Source organism: Paroedura picta, chromosome 2 (assembly GCF_049243985.1).
Source record: "Paroedura picta isolate Pp20150507F chromosome 2, Ppicta_v3.0, whole genome shotgun sequence".
NCBI classification, from domain to species: domain Eukaryota; kingdom Metazoa; phylum Chordata; class Lepidosauria; order Squamata; family Gekkonidae; genus Paroedura; species Paroedura picta.
Window position 1 is genome coordinate 180,191,566 of NC_135370.1, and position 18,145 is coordinate 180,209,710.

General features: G+C 49.1%; 1 protein-coding gene across 2 annotated transcripts in view; it reads right to left on the minus strand.

The window, feature by feature from the left end:
• EXOC5 (exocyst complex component 5) overlaps positions 1–18,145 on the minus strand; it is a 50,649-nt gene that overhangs the window by 14,717 nt on the left and 17,787 nt on the right. For both annotated transcript variants that reach the window (XM_077323998.1, XM_077323999.1), the window contains 9 exons: positions 12,504–12,568; positions 10,183–10,211; positions 9,948–10,057; positions 9,204–9,248; positions 8,697–8,837; positions 7,896–7,978; positions 5,284–5,493; positions 5,004–5,151; positions 3,766–3,874 (listed from right to left, as the gene is read on the minus strand). In XM_077323998.1, the coding sequence (XP_077180113.1) occupies positions 3,766–3,874; positions 5,004–5,151; positions 5,284–5,493; positions 7,896–7,978; positions 8,697–8,837; positions 9,204–9,248; positions 9,948–10,057; positions 10,183–10,211; positions 12,504–12,568 (940 nt within the window). The remainder of the gene's footprint in view (positions 1–3,765; positions 3,875–5,003; positions 5,152–5,283; positions 5,494–7,895; positions 7,979–8,696; positions 8,838–9,203; positions 9,249–9,947; positions 10,058–10,182; positions 10,212–12,503; positions 12,569–18,145) is intronic.

Here is an 18,145-nt window from a genome sequence, read left to right on the forward strand (position 1 = left end):
GTGAGGGGGAGGTCCCCACCTCCTTAGGCAGCCCCTTCCACTGCTGAACTAGACTCCTAGAATCCTAGAGTGGGAAGGGGCCATCCAGGCCATCTAGTCCCACCCCCTGCTCAAGACAGGATCAGCCTCAGGCATCCAGGAGAAGGATCTGTCCAGCCGCTGCTTGAAGACGGCCAGTGAGGGGGAGCTCCCCACCTCCTTAGGCAGCTCCCTTCCACTGCTGAACTAGACTCCTAGAATCCCAGAGTGGGAAGGGGCCATCCAGGCCATCTAGTCCCACCCCCTGCTCAAGACACGATGAGCCTCAGGCATCCAGGAGAAGGATCTGTCCAGCCGCTGCTTGAAGACGGCCAGTGAGGGGGAGCTCCCCACCTCCTTAGGCAGCCCCTTCCACTGCTGAACTAGACTCCTAGAATCCTAGAGTGGGAAGGGGCCATCCAGGCCATCTAGTCCCACCCCCTGCTCAAGACAGGATCAGCCTCAGGCATCCAGGAGAAGGATCTGTCCAGCCGCTGCTTGAAGACCACCAGTGAGGGGGAGCTCCCCACCTCCTTAGGCAGCCCCTTCCACTGCTGAACTAGACTCCTAGAATCACAGAGTGGGAAGGGGCCATCCAGGCCATCTAGTCCACCCCCTGCTCAGTGCAGGATCAGCCTGAAGCATCCAGGAGAAGGATCAGTCCAGCCGCTGCTTGAAGACGGCCAGTGAGGGGGAGCTCCCCACCTCCTTAGGCAGCCCCTTCCACTGCTGAATTAGACTCCTAGAATCCTAGAGTGGGAAGGGGCCATGCAGGCCATTTAGTCCCACCCCCTGCTCAGTGCAGGATCAGCCTAAAGCATCCAGGAGAAGGATCTGTCCAGCCGCTGCTTGAAGACGGCCAGTGAGGGGGAGCTCCCCACCTCCTTAGGCAGCCCCTTTCACTGCTGAACTAGACTCCTAGAATCCTAGAGTGGGAAGGGGCCATGCAGGCCATCTAGTCCCACCCCCTGCTCAGTGCAGGATCAGCCTGAAGCATCCAGGAGAAGGATCTGTCCAGCCGCTGCTTGAAGACGGCCAGTGAGGGGGAGCTCCACACCTCCTTAGGCAGCTCCCTTCCACTGCTGAACTAGACTCCTAGAATCCTAGAGTGGGAAGGGGCCATCCAGGCCATCTAGTCCCACCCCCTGCTCAGTGCAGGATCAGCCTCCAGCATCCAGGAGAAGGATCTGTCCAGCCGCTGCTTGAAGACGGCCCGTGAGGGGGAGCTCCCCACCTCCTTAGGCAGCCCCTTCCACTGCTGAACTAGACTCCCAGAATCCCAGAGTGGGAAGGGGCCATCCAGGCCATCTAGTCCCACCCCCTGCTCAGTGCAGGATCAGCCTCCAGCATCCAGGAGAAGGATCTGTCCAGCCGCTGCTTGGAGACGGCCAGTGAGGGGGAGCTCCCCACCTCCTTAGGCAGCCCCTTCCACTGCTGAACTAGACTCCTAGAATCCTAGAGTGGGAAGGGGCCATCCAGGCCATCTAGTCCCACCCCCTGCTCAGTGCAGGATCAGCCTCCAGCATCCAGGAGAAGGATCTGTCCAGCCGCTGCTTGAAGACGGCCAGTGAGGGGGAGCTCCCCACCTCCTTAGGCAGTCCCTTCCACTGCTGAACTAGACTCCTAGAATCCTAGAGTGGGAAGGGGCCATGCAGGCCATCTAGTCCCACCCCCTGCTCAGTGCAGGATCAGCCTCCAGCATCCAGGAGAAGGATCTGTCCAGCCGCTGCTTGAAGACGGCCAGTGAGGGGGAGCTCCCCACCTCCTTAGGCAGCCCCTTCCACTGCTGAACTAGACTCCTAGAATCCAAGAGTGGGAAGGGGCCATGCAGGCCATCTAGTCCCACCCCCTGCTCAGTGCAGGATCAGCCTCAAGCATCCAGAAGGATCTGTCCAGCCGCTGCTTGAAGACGGCCAGTGAGGGGGAGCTCCCCACCTCCTTAGGCAGCCCCTTCCACTGCTGAACTAGACTCCTAGAATCCTAGAGTAGGAAGGGGCCATGCAGGCCATCTAGTCCACCCCCTGCTCAGTGCAGGATCAGCCTCCAGCATTCAGGAGAAGGATCTGTCCAGCCGCTGCTTGAAGACTGCCAGTGAGGGGGAGCTCCCCACCTCCTTAGGCAGCCCCTTCCACGGCTGAACTAGACTCCTAGAATCCTAGAGTGGGAAGGGGCCATCCAGGCCATCTAGTCCCACCCCCTGCTCAGTGCAGGATCAGCCTCCAGCATCCAGGAGAAGGATCTGTCCAGCCGCTGCTTGAAGACGGCCAGTGAGGGGGAGCTCCCCACCTCCTTAGGCAGCCCCTTCCACTGCTGAACTAGACTCCTAGAATCCTAGAGTGGGAAGGGGCCATGCAGGCCATCTAGTCCCACCCCCTGCTCAGTGCAGGATCAGCCTCCAGCATCCAGGAGAAGGATCTGTCCAGCCGCTGCTTGAAGACGGCCAGTGAGGGGGAGCTCCCCACCTCCTTAGGCAGCCCCTTCCACTGCTGAACTAGACTCCTAGAATCCTAGAGTAGGAAGGGGCCATGCAGGCCATCTAGTCCCACCCCCTGCTCAGTGCAGGATCAGCCTCCAGCATACAGGAGAAGGATCTGTCCAGCCGCTGCTTGAAGACGGCCAGTGAGGGGGAGCTCCCCACCTCCTTAGGCAGCCCCTTCCCCTGCTGAACTAGACTCCTAGAATCCTAGAGTGGGAAGGGGCCATGGAGGCCATCTAGTCCCACCCCCTCCTGCTCAGTGCAGGATCAGCCTCAAGCATCCAGGAGAAGGATCTGTCCAGCCGCTGCTTGAAGACCGCCAGTGAGGGGGAGCTCCCCACCTCCTTAGGCAGCCCCTTCCGCTGCTGAACTAGACTCCTAGAATCCTAGAGTGGGAAGGGGCCATGCAGGCCATCTTGTCCACCCCCTGCTCAGTGCAGGATCAGCCTCAAGCATCCAGGAGAAGGATCTGTCCAGCCGCTGCTTGAAGACGGCCAGTGAGGGGGAGCTCCCCACCTCCTGAGGCAGCCCCTTCCACGGCAGAACTAGACTCCTAGAATCCTAGAGTGGGAAGTGGACATGCAGGCCATCTAGTCCCACCCCCTGCTCAGTGCAGGATCAGCCTCAAGCATCCAGGAGAAGGATCTGTCCAGCCTCTGCTTGAAGACGGCCAGTGAGGGGGAGCTCCCCACCTCCTGAGGCAGCCCCTTCCACTGCTGAACTACACTCCTAGAATCCTAGAGTGGGAAGGGGCCATGCAGGCCGTCTAGTCCCACCCCCTTCTCAGTGCAGGATCAGTCTGAGGCATCCAGGAGAAGGATCTGCCCATAGAATCACAGAATCATAGAGTTGGAAGGGGCCACACAGGCCATCTAGTCCAACCCCCTGCTCAACGCAGGATCAGCCCTAAGCATCCGAAAGCATCCAAGAAAAGTGTGCATCCAACCTTTGCTTGAAGACTGCCAGTGAGGGGGAGCTCACCACCTCCTTAGGCAGCCTATTCCACTGCTCAACTACTCTGACTGTGAACATTTTTTTCCTGATATCATCTTGCTCCGATTCCCGTTCGTAAGTGGAATTTACCAGCAAGAAAGGATTCCCCACCTCATCCTGGTAGACAGGGGCTCAATTCAATTGTTCCAGTTAAGTCCCTGAGAACCCACTGTACGTTTCCTCCTCCTCCGCCTCTCATGTCTTCGAGCGCCTCCCACTGCTTCCCGATTTCCCTGCTAGGAATATGCAATGAAATCTAGACAAAGCACAGAGCTCACCAGCCTGCCCGGTTTCCAAAGCGTAATCAATATGCTCGATGCACAAGAACTCCACGAGTAGTGAGAAAATCCTGAAGGCATTCTTGGGCAAATCGGACGGATCCGAGAGCTGGGAGGAGACAACAACGTTAACCTGTCTTAACATGTTAGAATTTCTTTTTTTTAAATATGCAACAGCTGCAGTCAGGCTTTTAGTTGCATCAAGAAGGGAACTTCCTGGTGTGGACACATGGTCAGACAAGATTAGAGAGCTTACCAAAATGGCAAAACTGACCAATTTAGTATATCGAAGCCCACTGGAAGAATTCAGTGATCACTGGGGCTTCTTTTCAGAATTCGTAGACAAGTAAAAGTCTGTCTCTTACGTAGTTATACCGTAACGGCTGTTCATAGAATCATAGAATCATAGAATCATAGAATCATAGAATCATAGAATCATAGAATCATAGAATCATAGAATCATAGAATCATAGAATCATAGAATCATAGAATCATAGAATCATAGAGTTGGAAGGGGCCACACAGGCCATCTAGTCCAACCCCCTGCTCAACACAGGATCAGCCCAAAGCATCCTAAAGCATCCAAGAAAAGTGTGTCTCCAACCTTTGCTTGAAGACTGCCAGTGAGGGGGAGCTCACCACCTCCTTAGGCAGCCTATTCCACTGCTGAACTACTCTGACTGTGAAAATTTTTTTCCTGATATCTAGCCTATATCGTTGTACTTGAAGTTTAAACCCATTACTGCGTGTCCTCTCCTCTGCAGCCAACAGAAACAGCATCCTGCCCTCCTCCAAGTGACAACCTTTCAAATACTTAAAGAGGGCTATCATGACCCCTCTCAACCTCCTTTTCTCCAGGCCAAACATTCCCAAGTCCCTCAACCTATCTTCATAGGGCTTGGTCCCTTGGCCCCAGATCATCTTCGTCGCTCTCCTCTGTACCCTTTCAATTTTATCGATGTCCTTCTTGAAGTGAGGCCTCCAGAACTGCACACAGTACTCCAGGTGTGGTCTGACCAGTGCCGTATACAACGGGACTATGACATCTTGTGATTTTGATGTGATGCCCCTGTTGATACAGCCCAAAATGGCATTCGCCTTTTTTACCGCTGCATCACGCTGCTTGCTCATGTTTAGTTTACAATCCACAAGTACCCCAAGGTCTCGTCCCACAACCTATCTTCGTACAGATTGGTACTCTTCATGGAGAAAACGCAATCGACTTGGTGCGCACGTACCCTGTGGCACCGTTCAAAAGCTTGCTTCGTTTCTTGCAAGAGATTCACCACCACTTCCTGGGACAGGAACGTTTCGCCGTGAGTGTCGATGCTCGGACCCAGAGGCAGGTTGGTCCTCTGCCTTATTTTCTCCTTGAGGTCTTGGATGCTGAAAAGGGGAACACAGCAGGCACTAGATCAGTCGATTAAAAACGCGTCCGCACAGATTAGAAACTGTACAGCAGCCAAACAGCAGCCAAACAGCCATACAGCAGCCAAAACTGGCTGGGGCCGAACTCACCCTCCGCTCCCAATGGCTCTCTTCTGGTGGTTTTTCGAGTCGTAATACCGCTGCAGGATCATGGAGCTCCGGCTTCTCAAGTAACCAATTTCCACCTCGACGTAGTTCTCCAAGTAGGATGCAAAGATGGATTTGATGAGCTTGGCCAAGAAAGTCTGCTTATCGGTGCCCAAGTTAAACTCCATCAGTTTGCTCGAAAGGTTACTAGTCCTTTACGGGTGGGGTGGGGTGGGGGGAGAAAAGAGGAAGGGAAGGAGAGAGAGAATGAAGACATGCATTTCAAGAATCCTAGAGTTGGAAGGGACCTCCTGGGTCATCTAGTCCAACCCCCTGCACTGTGCAGGACACTCCCCAACCCTCTCACTCATCCACTGTCACCTGCCACCCCCTTGAGCCTTCACAGAATCAGCCGCCAGATGGCTCTCCAGCCTCTCTCCCAGGGAAGCCTGTTCCACCGAGAAACTGCTCTAACTGTCAGGAATTTAGAATCCTAGAATCCTAGAATTGGAAGGGACCTTCTGGGTCATCTTCCAGTTGGCCGTCAAGCTCCCCCCCCCCCTCTATGACCAACACTAATCGGTTGCCCACAGGGTCCAGTAAGAGTTGAGCTGAGGCTCTCACAATTTCTATTTTATGGTGTTATTGTTATGATCTTTGTTATAATATTTTTGTTATTTTTGTTATAATATTATTGCTGTTACTGTTGTCTGTTACCATGTGTTAATTGTATCCTTCCCTGTTTTCTGTAAACCGCCCTGAGCCCTTGGAGGGGCGGTATATAAATATAATAAACAAACAAACAAAACAAAACAAAATAAAATAAAATTTGGTCCAACCCCCTGCAGGCCACTATACCAAGTAAGAAAAGGGCATCATGGCTCAGAACCTGCCAAGTCACTCCCCTTGGATGATGCTTACAAAAAAGAGCCTTGCTTTTAGTATGGTCGAGGATCTTTCTTTCGTACTCATCTAGGGGCCGATATTTTTCCAGATTCCATTTAACAAATGTCCCGGATTCACTGCCTCGTTCGCTGTTTGGTTGGCCTACGTTTTGGGTGTATCAACATTCCCTTGGCCCACCTTTGCCACCCTTTCTCCCGTGGAGGAGCCCCTGGAATCATTTCCCAGGTTGTGAGGAGCCCTGGAAGTGATGTCAGCTGACCACGCCTCCCTGGAAGTGACATCAACACCTGCATTAATAGGTCGCCTCAAGGGTAACGGAGATGGGAGATGATTGAAGGCAGGAGGAGGCAGACAAGCAAGCCTGAGAGGGGGAGCAAGGGAAGGGGTTCGTTCCTAGCTTCCGGCCGAGTCCTTTAAGGCAGGGCTAGTCAACCTGTGGTCCTCCAGATGTCCCTGGACTACAATTCCCATGAGCCCCTGACAGCATTCGCTGGCAGGGGCTCATGGGAATTGTAGTCCAGGGACATCTGGAGGACCACAGGTTGACTAGCCCTGCTTTAAGGCACGAGGAGAAAGCTGTGAATGCCTTACAGAGCCCCTGTGGACTCCTGGGGCCCCCCAGACCCCTGATTGGGAATCCCTGCCCAAGGTGATTATGGGAAGAAACAGAATTATGAATGCGTGAAAGAGAAGCAACTGGTTAAAAGGGTGCTGAGTAAGGAAAGACCCAGCGACTATTTTGGGGACAGCCGAAACCTTGTTGGCCGTTTTAAGAACAACTCTCCCGTTGATGGAGACGGCTGGTACCCAATAAGGTCCCAGGTTCATTCCCCAGCATCCCGAGTTAAACAGACCAGGCAGGAAGTGACGTCTCAGCCTGAGACCCTGGAGGGCTGCAGCCAGCCTGAGCAGACAACACTGACTCTGATTCACTTGAAGGCAGCTTCATGGAGCCCTTAAGAGACCCTAAATCAGGGGTAGTCAAACTGCGGCCCTCCAGATGTCTATGGACTACAATTCCCATGAGCTCATGGGAAATGTAGTTCATGGACATCTGGAGGGCCGCAGTTTGACTACCCCTGCCCTAAATTTCCCAACAGGAAAGGAAGGGGCCGGGAAATTCCCCGAGCCATCTGGAGATCTTGCAAAAGGCACTTTCCCTGGGGTTTTCCTTGCTGCATTTCTTTGTACCCTGCCCCATCGGCTCTTCTGCCAGCAACTGAGCCGACCAAGTTTCCCTCTTCAATGTCCAAGCTTAAGTTATTAATTAATTAATTAACTAATTAATTAACTAATTAATTAACTAATTAACTACTGGATTTGTATGACTGCTGCTCCCAAGGCTGGCTCGCAGCCGTTCACAATTTTGATATACAGTCCATACAATAACAATTTAAAAAAACCATTAAATAACATTCTAAAACTCAAAACCAATCAATGGTGATACACAATTACATTTATATCCCACACGAGCCCGGTGGATGGACCAGATGGCCGATGGAAACTGGGATGATGTCACTGGGGACCTGTCAAGTCATGCCAGTCTAGTACAGGCCCCGACCCTAAGGGAAGAGGACAGCCCAATCTTAAATGCCCAGGACCCGCCACCAATTTGCCACATAGATTCTGGTGCGGAATGGCCCTGGGCCTGCAAGCTGATAAGGTGCATATAACCTCCCCCACCCCGAAAAGACGGGTGCGGCACCCACCTTGTGTAGAGGTCATAGAGGGTCTGAAGATATTGCTCAGCGTCGGATTTCTTATGTTCTTCCAACTGGTCTCTTATATAGCTCTGGGAAGAAAAATCCCGTTTGCGGTCAGCCAAAATCTACTCTTATTTCTCTCAATTAGAAATAGACATCTGGTACACATCTGTAGATGGTTCATTTCAGGTTGGGGGGGGCACCCTTTATCTAGCTGTTTTAAAACATACATAGACGTGCAAGGCCCCGGCTGCTATCGAGACATGTGGCCTCCTCTGATAGCTGCCATTGCAAAGCGTGTAATTCCGTTCCCTCAAATCCAGTTTTAACGAAGCCAAATGTTTATTTCTCCAATGCTTGGGCTGTGGTTCCGTCAGGTGCCCATGGACTCATAGAATAGAATCATAGAATCTTAGAGTTGGAAGGGACATCCTGGGTCATCTAGTCCAACCCCCTGCACTAGGCAGGACACTCCCAACCCTCTCGCTCACCCACTGTCACCTGCCACCCCCTTGAACCTTCATGGAATCAGCCTCTCCGTCAGATGGCTCTCCAGCCTCTGTTTTAAAATCTCCAAAGATGGAGAACCCACCACCTCCCGAGGAAGCCTGTTCCACTGAGGAACCGTTCTGCCTGTCAGGAACTTCTTCCGGATGTTGTGACGGAATTCCTTTTGCACTAATTTCATCCCATTGGTTCTGGTCCGTCCCTCCGGGACTCAAACCCTGAGCTTCGCCTTCAGGCCAACATGGCCACCCACCGGGCTCTCACTTCTCCTGTAAGGTGTTAAATTCTCGCAAGTATCACCTGAAGCCGGACTTCAAAGATGCTCTGGATCAGTTTGGCCATGACAGTCTCAGGGCTGCTAAATATGTCTCCCACTTGCTTGTTCACGGTCTGGCAGAGGACGGCTGTGTCTTCAAATATGTCATTCCTCAAGTAGGCTCCCTAAGGCATTTGGGAAGAGAGAGTTTCCAACATTAGTATGTCTTGCAAAGAGACGGGCCCATAACCTGGTGGAGGAGGGAGATCCCACACCCACAGGTCTCACTGCTAGGAGTGGGGGGGGGGGTGTATGCATTGGGGGGGGGGAGAGAGAGAATAAAGCAGTCTTGGCTATTTAACAGGAGATGCAAAACCGAAAAGGGAACAGAAGCCGAACCTAGACAAAGTCAGGACCTCAAAAGTTGAGTTATAATACTGTTTTATAACACAACTTTTGAATTCCTGTATTTACCAGGAGAGAAAGCGGGTAGCTCTAGGAATCACTCTGCCCCTCATCTGATTTCTTTTAGAAATAATCCAGCGGCTTACCTCTTGGCACTGTTTTATATACACATCAACGCAGTGAGAATAGCCCTGTGGAGGAAAGAAAACCTGATTCAGCCACTTTTTTCTGAATCGCTGCTAAAGAAGGTCCTGGGAGAAGGGCAGTGTGCGGGACGTCCTTCCTTCTGTCTCTGGGCTTTGCCAACAAAGGTCACCAGAAAAAGAACCAAGAGCGCTTTGGACATCGGTGTGCCCCCGTGAAAGAAGAAAAAGAAGAGCTGGCTTTTTATAATCAGAGAGAACTGCTGGGAGAACAGCTCTGAGAGAACTGTGTCTGCATGCAATATGAGCTGAATGGCCCTCATTGGCAGAGTGCTATTTAAACTGATTGAACTCATTGGCAGAGTTCTCTCTCTCTCTCTCTCTCTCTCTCTCTCTCTCTCTCTCTCTCTCTCTCTCTCTATTAGTGCCACACTCCCAGGGTGGGCCAATGGGGTAGAGAGTGTGTTATTTGCATGTAATTTAAACTGATTGGCCCTCATTCGCAAAGTGCAATTTGAACTGATTGGCCCTCATTGGCAGAGTGTAATTTGAACTGATTGGCCCTCATTGGCAGAGTGCTTTCTCTCTCTCTCTCTCTCTCTCTCTTTCTCTCTCTCTCCTTCCCCTCCCCTCCCCAGTAAATGGTGCTGATTCGATTTAACTCAACCAAATGCCTGACGGAATAGCTCCGTTTTGCAGGCCGCATGGAACTGAGCTACCTAGGGTTGAGAATTTCCCCATTCTTACCTTAAAGTGAAGCAAGACAGCAGCCACTTCTCTCATCCTGGAGATCTGGCTCCTTCGCTGAGCACTTGTGAACTCCTGGATCAGTTGGCACTCGAGATCATGATACTTACCTGCAAAAGGTGTGACGGGCAAGGGGGTGGTGGGAGGGAAAGAAACAGAGCCAATGAGGCCTGGAGAAACAGGAACACCTCCAAGCAGCACCAACAGACCACAGGCAGCAAAGCAGACAACTTACTTGCTATTTTGGATTTCACGTCTGAAAACCTGTTGGCAAAAAAACACCAGGAATTAAAACACGCATATTAAATACAGCCAGTGTGGCTGACTCTAATCTGCAGGACTGGGTTGGATTCCCCATTCCTCCATGTGCAGACCTTCGGCTAGTCACATTTCTCTTGGAGCTCTCCTCACAGAGCAGTTTTCTCAGAGCTCTCCTGGAGATTGCAATGGGAAGTTGCCGAATGAGAATTTATCAACGAATTCCAGTCCAGCCTGTTTGAATTCCCCTCACTGTGGCCACACTCTGTACCACGAGGGTCCCCTGATCCCCAAAGTGGATTGTTTCGGGCGGGGGAGGACTACAAAAACAAAACAACAATCTGCTGAGGAAGGCAGGGAAATGTCTGCGCCACAGAATCCTTCCACGGACTTTGCTACCGGATCTAACCCAGAACTCTTTGAGGCTAGATCCAGCGGCAAAATCTGTCAGAAGTATCTGGACCATACTGGGCCACTTTGGCCTTCGCCAAAAGACCCAGCGTGGTGTCCTGGTTAAGAGTGGTGGGCTCTAATCTGGAAAGCTGGCCGATTCCCCATTCCTCCACATACAGCCAGCTGGGTGACCATGGGCTAGTCCCAGTTCTCCTACAGTTCTCTCAGAGCAGTTCTCTCAGAGCTCTCTCAGCCCCATCTACCTCACAGGGTTTCTATTGTGCGGGAGGAAAGGAAAGGTGTTTGTAAGCTGCTTTGAGACTCCTTCAGGTAGAGAAAAGCAGCATATAAGAACCACCTCTTCTTCTTCTAATGACTGGGATTCCTACGGAGAGTGAAAAATAGAGTTTTTTCTTAAAAAGAATGGTTAATAAGATAGGGCAGGGGTAGTCAAACTGCGGCCCTCCAGATGTCCATGGACTACAATTCCCATGAGCCCCTGCCAGCATTTGCTGGCAGGGGGCTCCTGGGAATTGTAGTCCATGGACATCTGGAGGGCCGCAGTTTGACTACCCCTGAGATAGGGGGATTGCCAAAATTGCTAAAAATTGTGATAACAAATGCTGGAAATGTGATGATAAACTAGGTTCTTTTTTTTCATATGTGGTGGAAATGTGAAAAAGTTTATAAGTTCTGGGCAAAAATACACACCATTGTGCAGAAAATGTGGGGGTCTTAGATTTCCTATGAAAGCTGAATCTATGTTACTAAGTATACCTCCGCAGTGCCTCCCAACTCACACACAAAGTTTATTCTTCTACGCGCCGACGGCAGCAAGACTAGAATTGCCCAAGAAATGGAAAACGCAAGAACTACCTTCGATAGAAGACCGGTTGAACAAACTAGCAGATTTTGCTAAGATGGCCAAACTGACACTGATAGTTAATGGAAAAACAGAAGAGGTGTTTCAAGAACAATGGGGCCCTTATCTGAATTACTTAAGAAAATAATCTAAAAGGGGATTGAAATGAAGAGCATAACCTATCATTTTCTGTATTAATACTGTATACGATTCGTGCTGTTTTATCTTTAGTTTTGGAAAATAAAATAAAAATTCTGCTATTTTAAAAAAAAAAGATAGGGGGAGGCATACAGCGGGGGCCAAGGCTAGCACCTATTGATAACTAAATCTCACCCACCCACCCTGCCACCATCTAGGCCTGGGTTGAAATTCGGACCCACCTGTCCCCAGGCTTTAGTGACCGAGCACGTTTTTCTTTGCTCCTTTTAACTGATGGTTTTCTCTTTTGCATGAACTTTTAACCGCTGTTAGCCGCCCCCAGACTCTTGCTCGTGAGGGGCGGCCAAGAAATAAAAATGTAGTTGAAATAATAATAATTTCAACCCCCTTTGCCAAGGTCCATTTCACAGGCTGCATTTTTTTTTAACATGCATGTTTAGATGTTCCAAATATACATGTCTAAAAAGGAAATAAAGGGTCAAATTCAACCCAGCATACAGGGAACAGTCTTTAAGGGGAGATTGGCTGTGGCTCCAGTCAAGCCTTCCCCTTTTGTTTCAAATGCAATTCGAAGTCTCAGAGGAAAGAGAAAGAAATCATAGAATCATGGAGCTGGAAGGGTCCTCCGGGGTCATCTAGTCCAACCCCCTGCAGAAGCCAGGAAATTCACAACTCCCTGCCCGCAGTGATCCCGATTTCATGCCCAATTTCACTCCCAGGAAACCAGAACGCCTGGCCTCCCAATCCCAAATTCTCCTCCCGACCCCAAAGTGGTGATCGGCATTTCCCTGGGCATGCAAGAAGAGGCCACAAGAGCCAAGCTCAGACACAATCCCTTCTGCCCACCCAATCTGCTCAAGAGAAAGTTCTCAGGTGAGCCTTACCTGTCAAAAGGTAATTCCTGGGCTATCAAGTGCAGCTTCTGGATAATGTCCGCTGCCTCTTCAATCTAGAGGGCAATAAAAAAATACAATTTATTATTTGGCTTGGACCAAGGGACCAAGCCCTATGAAGAAAGACTGAGGGACTTGGGAATGTTCAGCCTGGAGAAAAGGAGGTTGAGAGGGGACATGATAGCCCTCTTTAAGTATTTGAAAGGTTGTCACTTGGAGGAGGGCAGGATGCTGTTTCTGCTGGCTGCAGAGGAGAGGACACGCAGTAATGGGTTTAAACTTCAAGTACAACAATATAGGCTAGATATCAGGAAAAAGTTTTTCACAGTCAGAGTAGTTCAGCAGTGGAATAGGCTGCCTAAGGAGGTGGTGAGCTCCCCCTCACTGGCAGTCTTCAAGCAAAGGTTGGATATACACTTTTCTTGGATGCTTTGGGCTGATCCTGCGTTGAGCAGGGGGTTGGACTAGATGGCCTGTATGGCCCCTTCCAACTCTATGATTCTATGATTTTAAAAAGGCGAGAGCCAGCATGGGGTAGTGGTAAAGAGCAGCGGCCTCTAATCTGGAGAACCGGGTTTGATTCCCTACTCTTCCTCCACAGGGAGCCAGTCGGGTGACCTTGAGCCAGTCACAGTTCTCTCAGAGCTCTCCCAGCCTCATCTGCCTCACAGGGCATCTGTTATGGGGCGAGGAAGGGAAGGAAAATGTAAGCTGCTCTGAAACTCCTTCAGGTAATAAAGAATGGGATACAAAAAAAAACCAGCTCCTCTTTTTCTTGTAGGTCAGAGAATCACTTTCTTCCCCAGTATCTGCATTTCACAGACATAAAACCTATCATTTATTTTTGAAAACCCCAAATAGTGGCAACCTGAAGTACCTGAAGGTGATGAGCAACCTGGAAGCTTTGTTGCTTAAACCTCTGCCCTGTCTTCAACCAAAGAACCATAATCAACCAAATCCACAATAGTCTACGGTGAGCGATGGACCTCCACACTAACCACCCTTGGAGTTGATCACACACAGACACCGGAGCAAAAAAAATCAAGAGCTAGCCATGATTTGTAAGAACTGTTGCCTTTGCAGAGAGAGAGTGACAGATTCTGGCCTCTCCCTGGTGCTTATCCTGATGCTCCGCCAAGAAGTTAATCTGTTCACAAGAAGCTAAATGCACCGGCGTGAATATATCGTGTCAGATGTGCTCCTATTTTTGTAAGTAAAAATTCTTTCTCCTGTTACCACTGGAATCAGGTCATCTTTGCTATTTGTTTGAATAGCGTTTCCCCCCTTAACTGGGAAACGTAGAAGATCAAGGATACTGCATAAGGCTTCTGTGCTTCCAAGGCACCTTTAACCCAGTAGATTTCTGGTCCAACACTTGGACCCATACAGCCACACTCAATGAGGTTAAGACAAAAGGGAATACTCAGCAATGGATAATTAAGTATTTTCTAAGTTCTTAACTCCTCATAAAACCACAGCCTTCCTCTCTCTCTCTCTCTCTCTCTCTCTCTGCCTGCAGGAAGGACACTTTAAACCAGCCTTTCTCAACTTTTTAACTGTTAAGAAACCCCTGAAAGATTCTCCAGGCTCTGAGAAAACGCAGAAGTGGTGCAATTGGACTGAATATGGGTGGGAAGCAGAGCTGTGGACACGCCCACCTGGGGCCCCTCCCCTTCCCCTCCCCCTCCAGGCCCACCATTGGCCATTTTGGGAGAGGAGGAATGTCAACATGGCCAGATATGGTCCTATCACCCTACAAATGTTTAATGTATTTAAAATATAATTAATTAATTAACTCCCACCCATTCAAGAAACCCTGCCTGGACTGCCATGAAACTCCAGGTTTTCCTGAAACCCTGGCTGAGAATATTGCTGGGTTGTCAGTTTTTATTGTATCGGTATCTTCTTGTCCATTTTAATGGGGTTTTAATGGGAGTTTTAACTGGACACCTGTAACCCGCCATGAGCCTGCTTGGGAGTGGCGGGTAACAAATTGAAGAAGAAGAAGAAGAAGAAGAAGAAGAAGAGGAGGAGGAGGAGGAGGAGGAGGAGGAGGAGGAGGAGGAGGAAGAGGACGAGAAGAAGAAGAGGAGGAGGAGGAGAAGGAGAAGGAGAAGGAGAAGGAGAAGGAGAAGGAGAAGGAGAAGGAGAAGGAGAAGGAGAAGGAGAAGGAGAAGGAGAAGGAGAAGGAGAAGGAGAAGGAAGCCTGCCTTCAATTGACATCCGACCAAAATCCTAACAAGAAGGAGAAGGGATTCCAGGCCATGATACAGAATGAGTCAACCTAATCTGACAGGCTAGCAGCACGTTCTCTCATTTCACGCTCGTGTTGTGAGTTTCACATGCAAAGGCGGCTGAACCGGTTTTGCTGCCCTCTCGAGAAGACTTTCCGGGCAGCTTGACAAACAGCTAGGGTCAGGTTCCTGAAACTGCCACGAATAGGAGGCAATTGAAAGTCCTCCGGGATATGCAGGGGCACCTAGAGGCGTGCTTTTGGAGGCTGGCAAGAAGTGGTGAACGTCTTTGCTGCCTTTTCACAAGGAAACAGATTTGGAAATCAATTCATCATACAGCACAGTTCCACAACGGAAGCGTCTAATAATATAAAATATGTCGCCAGGTGGTTAAATTGATCATGCCGACAGATCTTTTGGTCCGCTCAAGCGCAGCTTGGGAGAGTTGTTTTCTGTTGCCCCAGAGGACCGGGACAGAGCTAATGGGATGAAATTAATTCAAAAGAATTTTTGGTTAAATATCTGGAAGAAGTTCCTGACAGTTAGAGCGGTTTCTCAGTGGAACAGGCTTCCTCGGGAGGTGGTGGGTTCTCCATCTTTGGAGATTTTTAAGCAGAGGCTGGAGAGCCATCTGACGGAGAGGCTGATTCTGTGAAGGTTCAAGGGGGTGGCAGGTGACAGTGGATGAGCGAGAGGGTTGGGAGAGTCCTGCATGGTGCAGGGGGTTGGACTAGATGACCCAGGAGGCCCCTTCCAATTCTGATTCTAAATTCCATCTAAACTTCAGGAAGAGGTTCCTGACAGTTAGAGTGGTTCCTCAGTGGAACAGGCTTCCTCGGGAGGTGGTGGGTTCTCCATCTTTGGAGATTTTAAAAGAGAGGCTGGAGAACCATCTGACAGAGAGGCTGCTTCTGTGAAGGCTCAAAGGGGTGGCAGGTGACACTGGAGGAAAATTCCCAATGGTAAAAAAGTTTAGTAGGGTGGAATGGAAACACTTTATATAAATGTAAGCAGGTGGAAGGAGGAAGGGGAACAGGGCTCTACTGAGCCCCACTGGGATCCTCCACCTGTAAGCTGATCGTGTCATAGGTGTAGGGTTAGAATCATAGAATCACAAAGTTGGAAGGGGCTATACAGGCCCCAAAGTCCAACCTCCTGCTCATTGCGGGATCTGCCAAAATCGTCTATGTTAAGAGAGGCGGCCACTAATCTGGAGAACCGGGTATGATTCCCCTCTCCTCCTCATCCAGCAAGTTGGGTGACCTTGGCCCAGCCTCAGCTCTCTTAGAGCTGTTCCTGCAGAGCAGTTCTCTCACAACTCTCCCTGCCCCTCCAGCCTCGCAGGGGGTCTGTGGAGGGAAGAGGAAGGGAAGGCAAATGTAAGCCGCTTTGAGACTCCTTCAGATAGCACAAGACAGTGTAGAAAAACCAATTCTTCGTCTCCTTCTTCCATCTTGCAAATGCAAAAAAAAACTTACAATAATGAGGAAGTCTGATTATATAATCTTAAGATTAAAGCAGCCGGGACGTGGAGAAACGAGGATTAAGACGTGGAGCTAGATAAGGAGGGAAACAAACAAAGAAATGGTTCAGGAGAGGAACATTTATCAACGAACAGGTTAAGAACGTCAAGCGATTCGGAAAAACGGAAAAACAGGCCGGGTCTAAAGTAAAAAACGCAAACTGTGGTATGTTGCGGAGATTTATTGATCATGTCATTTTCAAGGGGTGGGGAGTGGAGTTTTGAAACAAAACAAAAAGGCTATCTATAAATGTAAAAGGTTGAAATAATCTGGTTAAGAGGATAATTCTTCCTCCTCTCATACCAATATAAAGAGGAACCTTAACAATGTGACGAGACCCACATATGTGAGAGCTGAACATCTGTTTAATAAATTGGAAACCGGATGAAGTCTATCCAGCGTGCGATAATTCTAAGACAAAAGGAGACACAATACCCATTAAGGATGGGAATTACGAGGCTGAGGAAATAAAGAGAAACTCTTCAGGAAAAATTTATCCTCTAAGCAGGAGACTCTGTGAATAAATTAACAAAATAACTCTTTGGTAATGTATCTGCTCTTAATGCTAACCAGGGGGTATTTTAGAAGAATTCTTTTTTCAAAATGTGCTGGAAGGAAGGGACGGAGAAAGAATTTTGGGCCCGGAGTTTTGAAACAAAGCGGATGGGATGAAACGGAAATGCTGAGACAAGGACACTTCTTAAGGAATTCGGAAGAATAACAAGAAACGTTATCAAGGAACGCTTAAACGTTTCTACCCAACTTCTCCCAGCGAAGCCACCAAACGGGCAAGAGAAAACAAACATGCAAGAAAGGAAACCGACAGACAAAAACATATTCCTTTGACCTCAAAAAAATCATTTGTTATAGACTTTCTAGCATCCGGAGTATGAAAACGCTAACAAGGTTGCTATTATGTCGGTTCAGCCAGATATGGACAATAGTGGAGTGGAATTAAGAACCACATCAGGTTACCTTTAAAAGCCCAGAACATCTGAGATGTTCTGTTTTCATTTAACTAAAGGAGGACAGGATATGTAAGGAAGATAAAGAGTGAAAAGCCAAATAAATATTTATTATATTTATAATAGGGGAAAAGCCTGTTGCATTAGGGAATACGAGGGGCGCTAGATTGGGGGGTTGGGGTGGAAGAACTCTGCGGACGGGCTCCCCCTCCCTCCCAGGACCTGGAAAAGCTGCAGGCAGCTGTTACGGAAATCCCTGGCAGGGGCGGCTCTCACCCGGCAGGGACCTGCAGCCTCCGAGCCTCGGAGGGAAGTGGAAGGAGGAGGGGTGGTCAGGGGTGAGGGACGGAAGGCGATTGGCTGGCTGCTGGACAGACAGGCAAGCCGGTTGGAGGAGGAGGCACTCAGGGGCAGGATAGTCGCCCTAAGCCATGAGAACAGCTCCTCCTCCAAGCCTTTGCCAGAAACATTAAGTGGAACAGATACAGCCCTCCCCTGAGGCTCAGAACTGGTTTGTTATTTAAGACTTCTTTTCCTTATGATAAGCAAAGTGTATTATTTATATTTATATTTATATTTATATTTATATTTATATTTATATTTATATTTATATTTATATTTATATTTATATTTATATTTATATTTATATTTATATTTATATTTATATTTATATTTATATTTATATTTATATTTATATTTATATTTATATTTATATTTATATTTATATTTATATTTATATTTATATTTATATTTATATTTATTACCCACTGCTCCCAGCAAGCTGGCTTGCGGTGGGTTACAACATTTAAAGTATAAACCATCCCCAACTTAAAAGCATTATAAGTCCGATGACCAACTAACCCTCCCCTAACCCCGCCCCATCTGTTCGGCCCCTCCCCTGTCCGACGCCG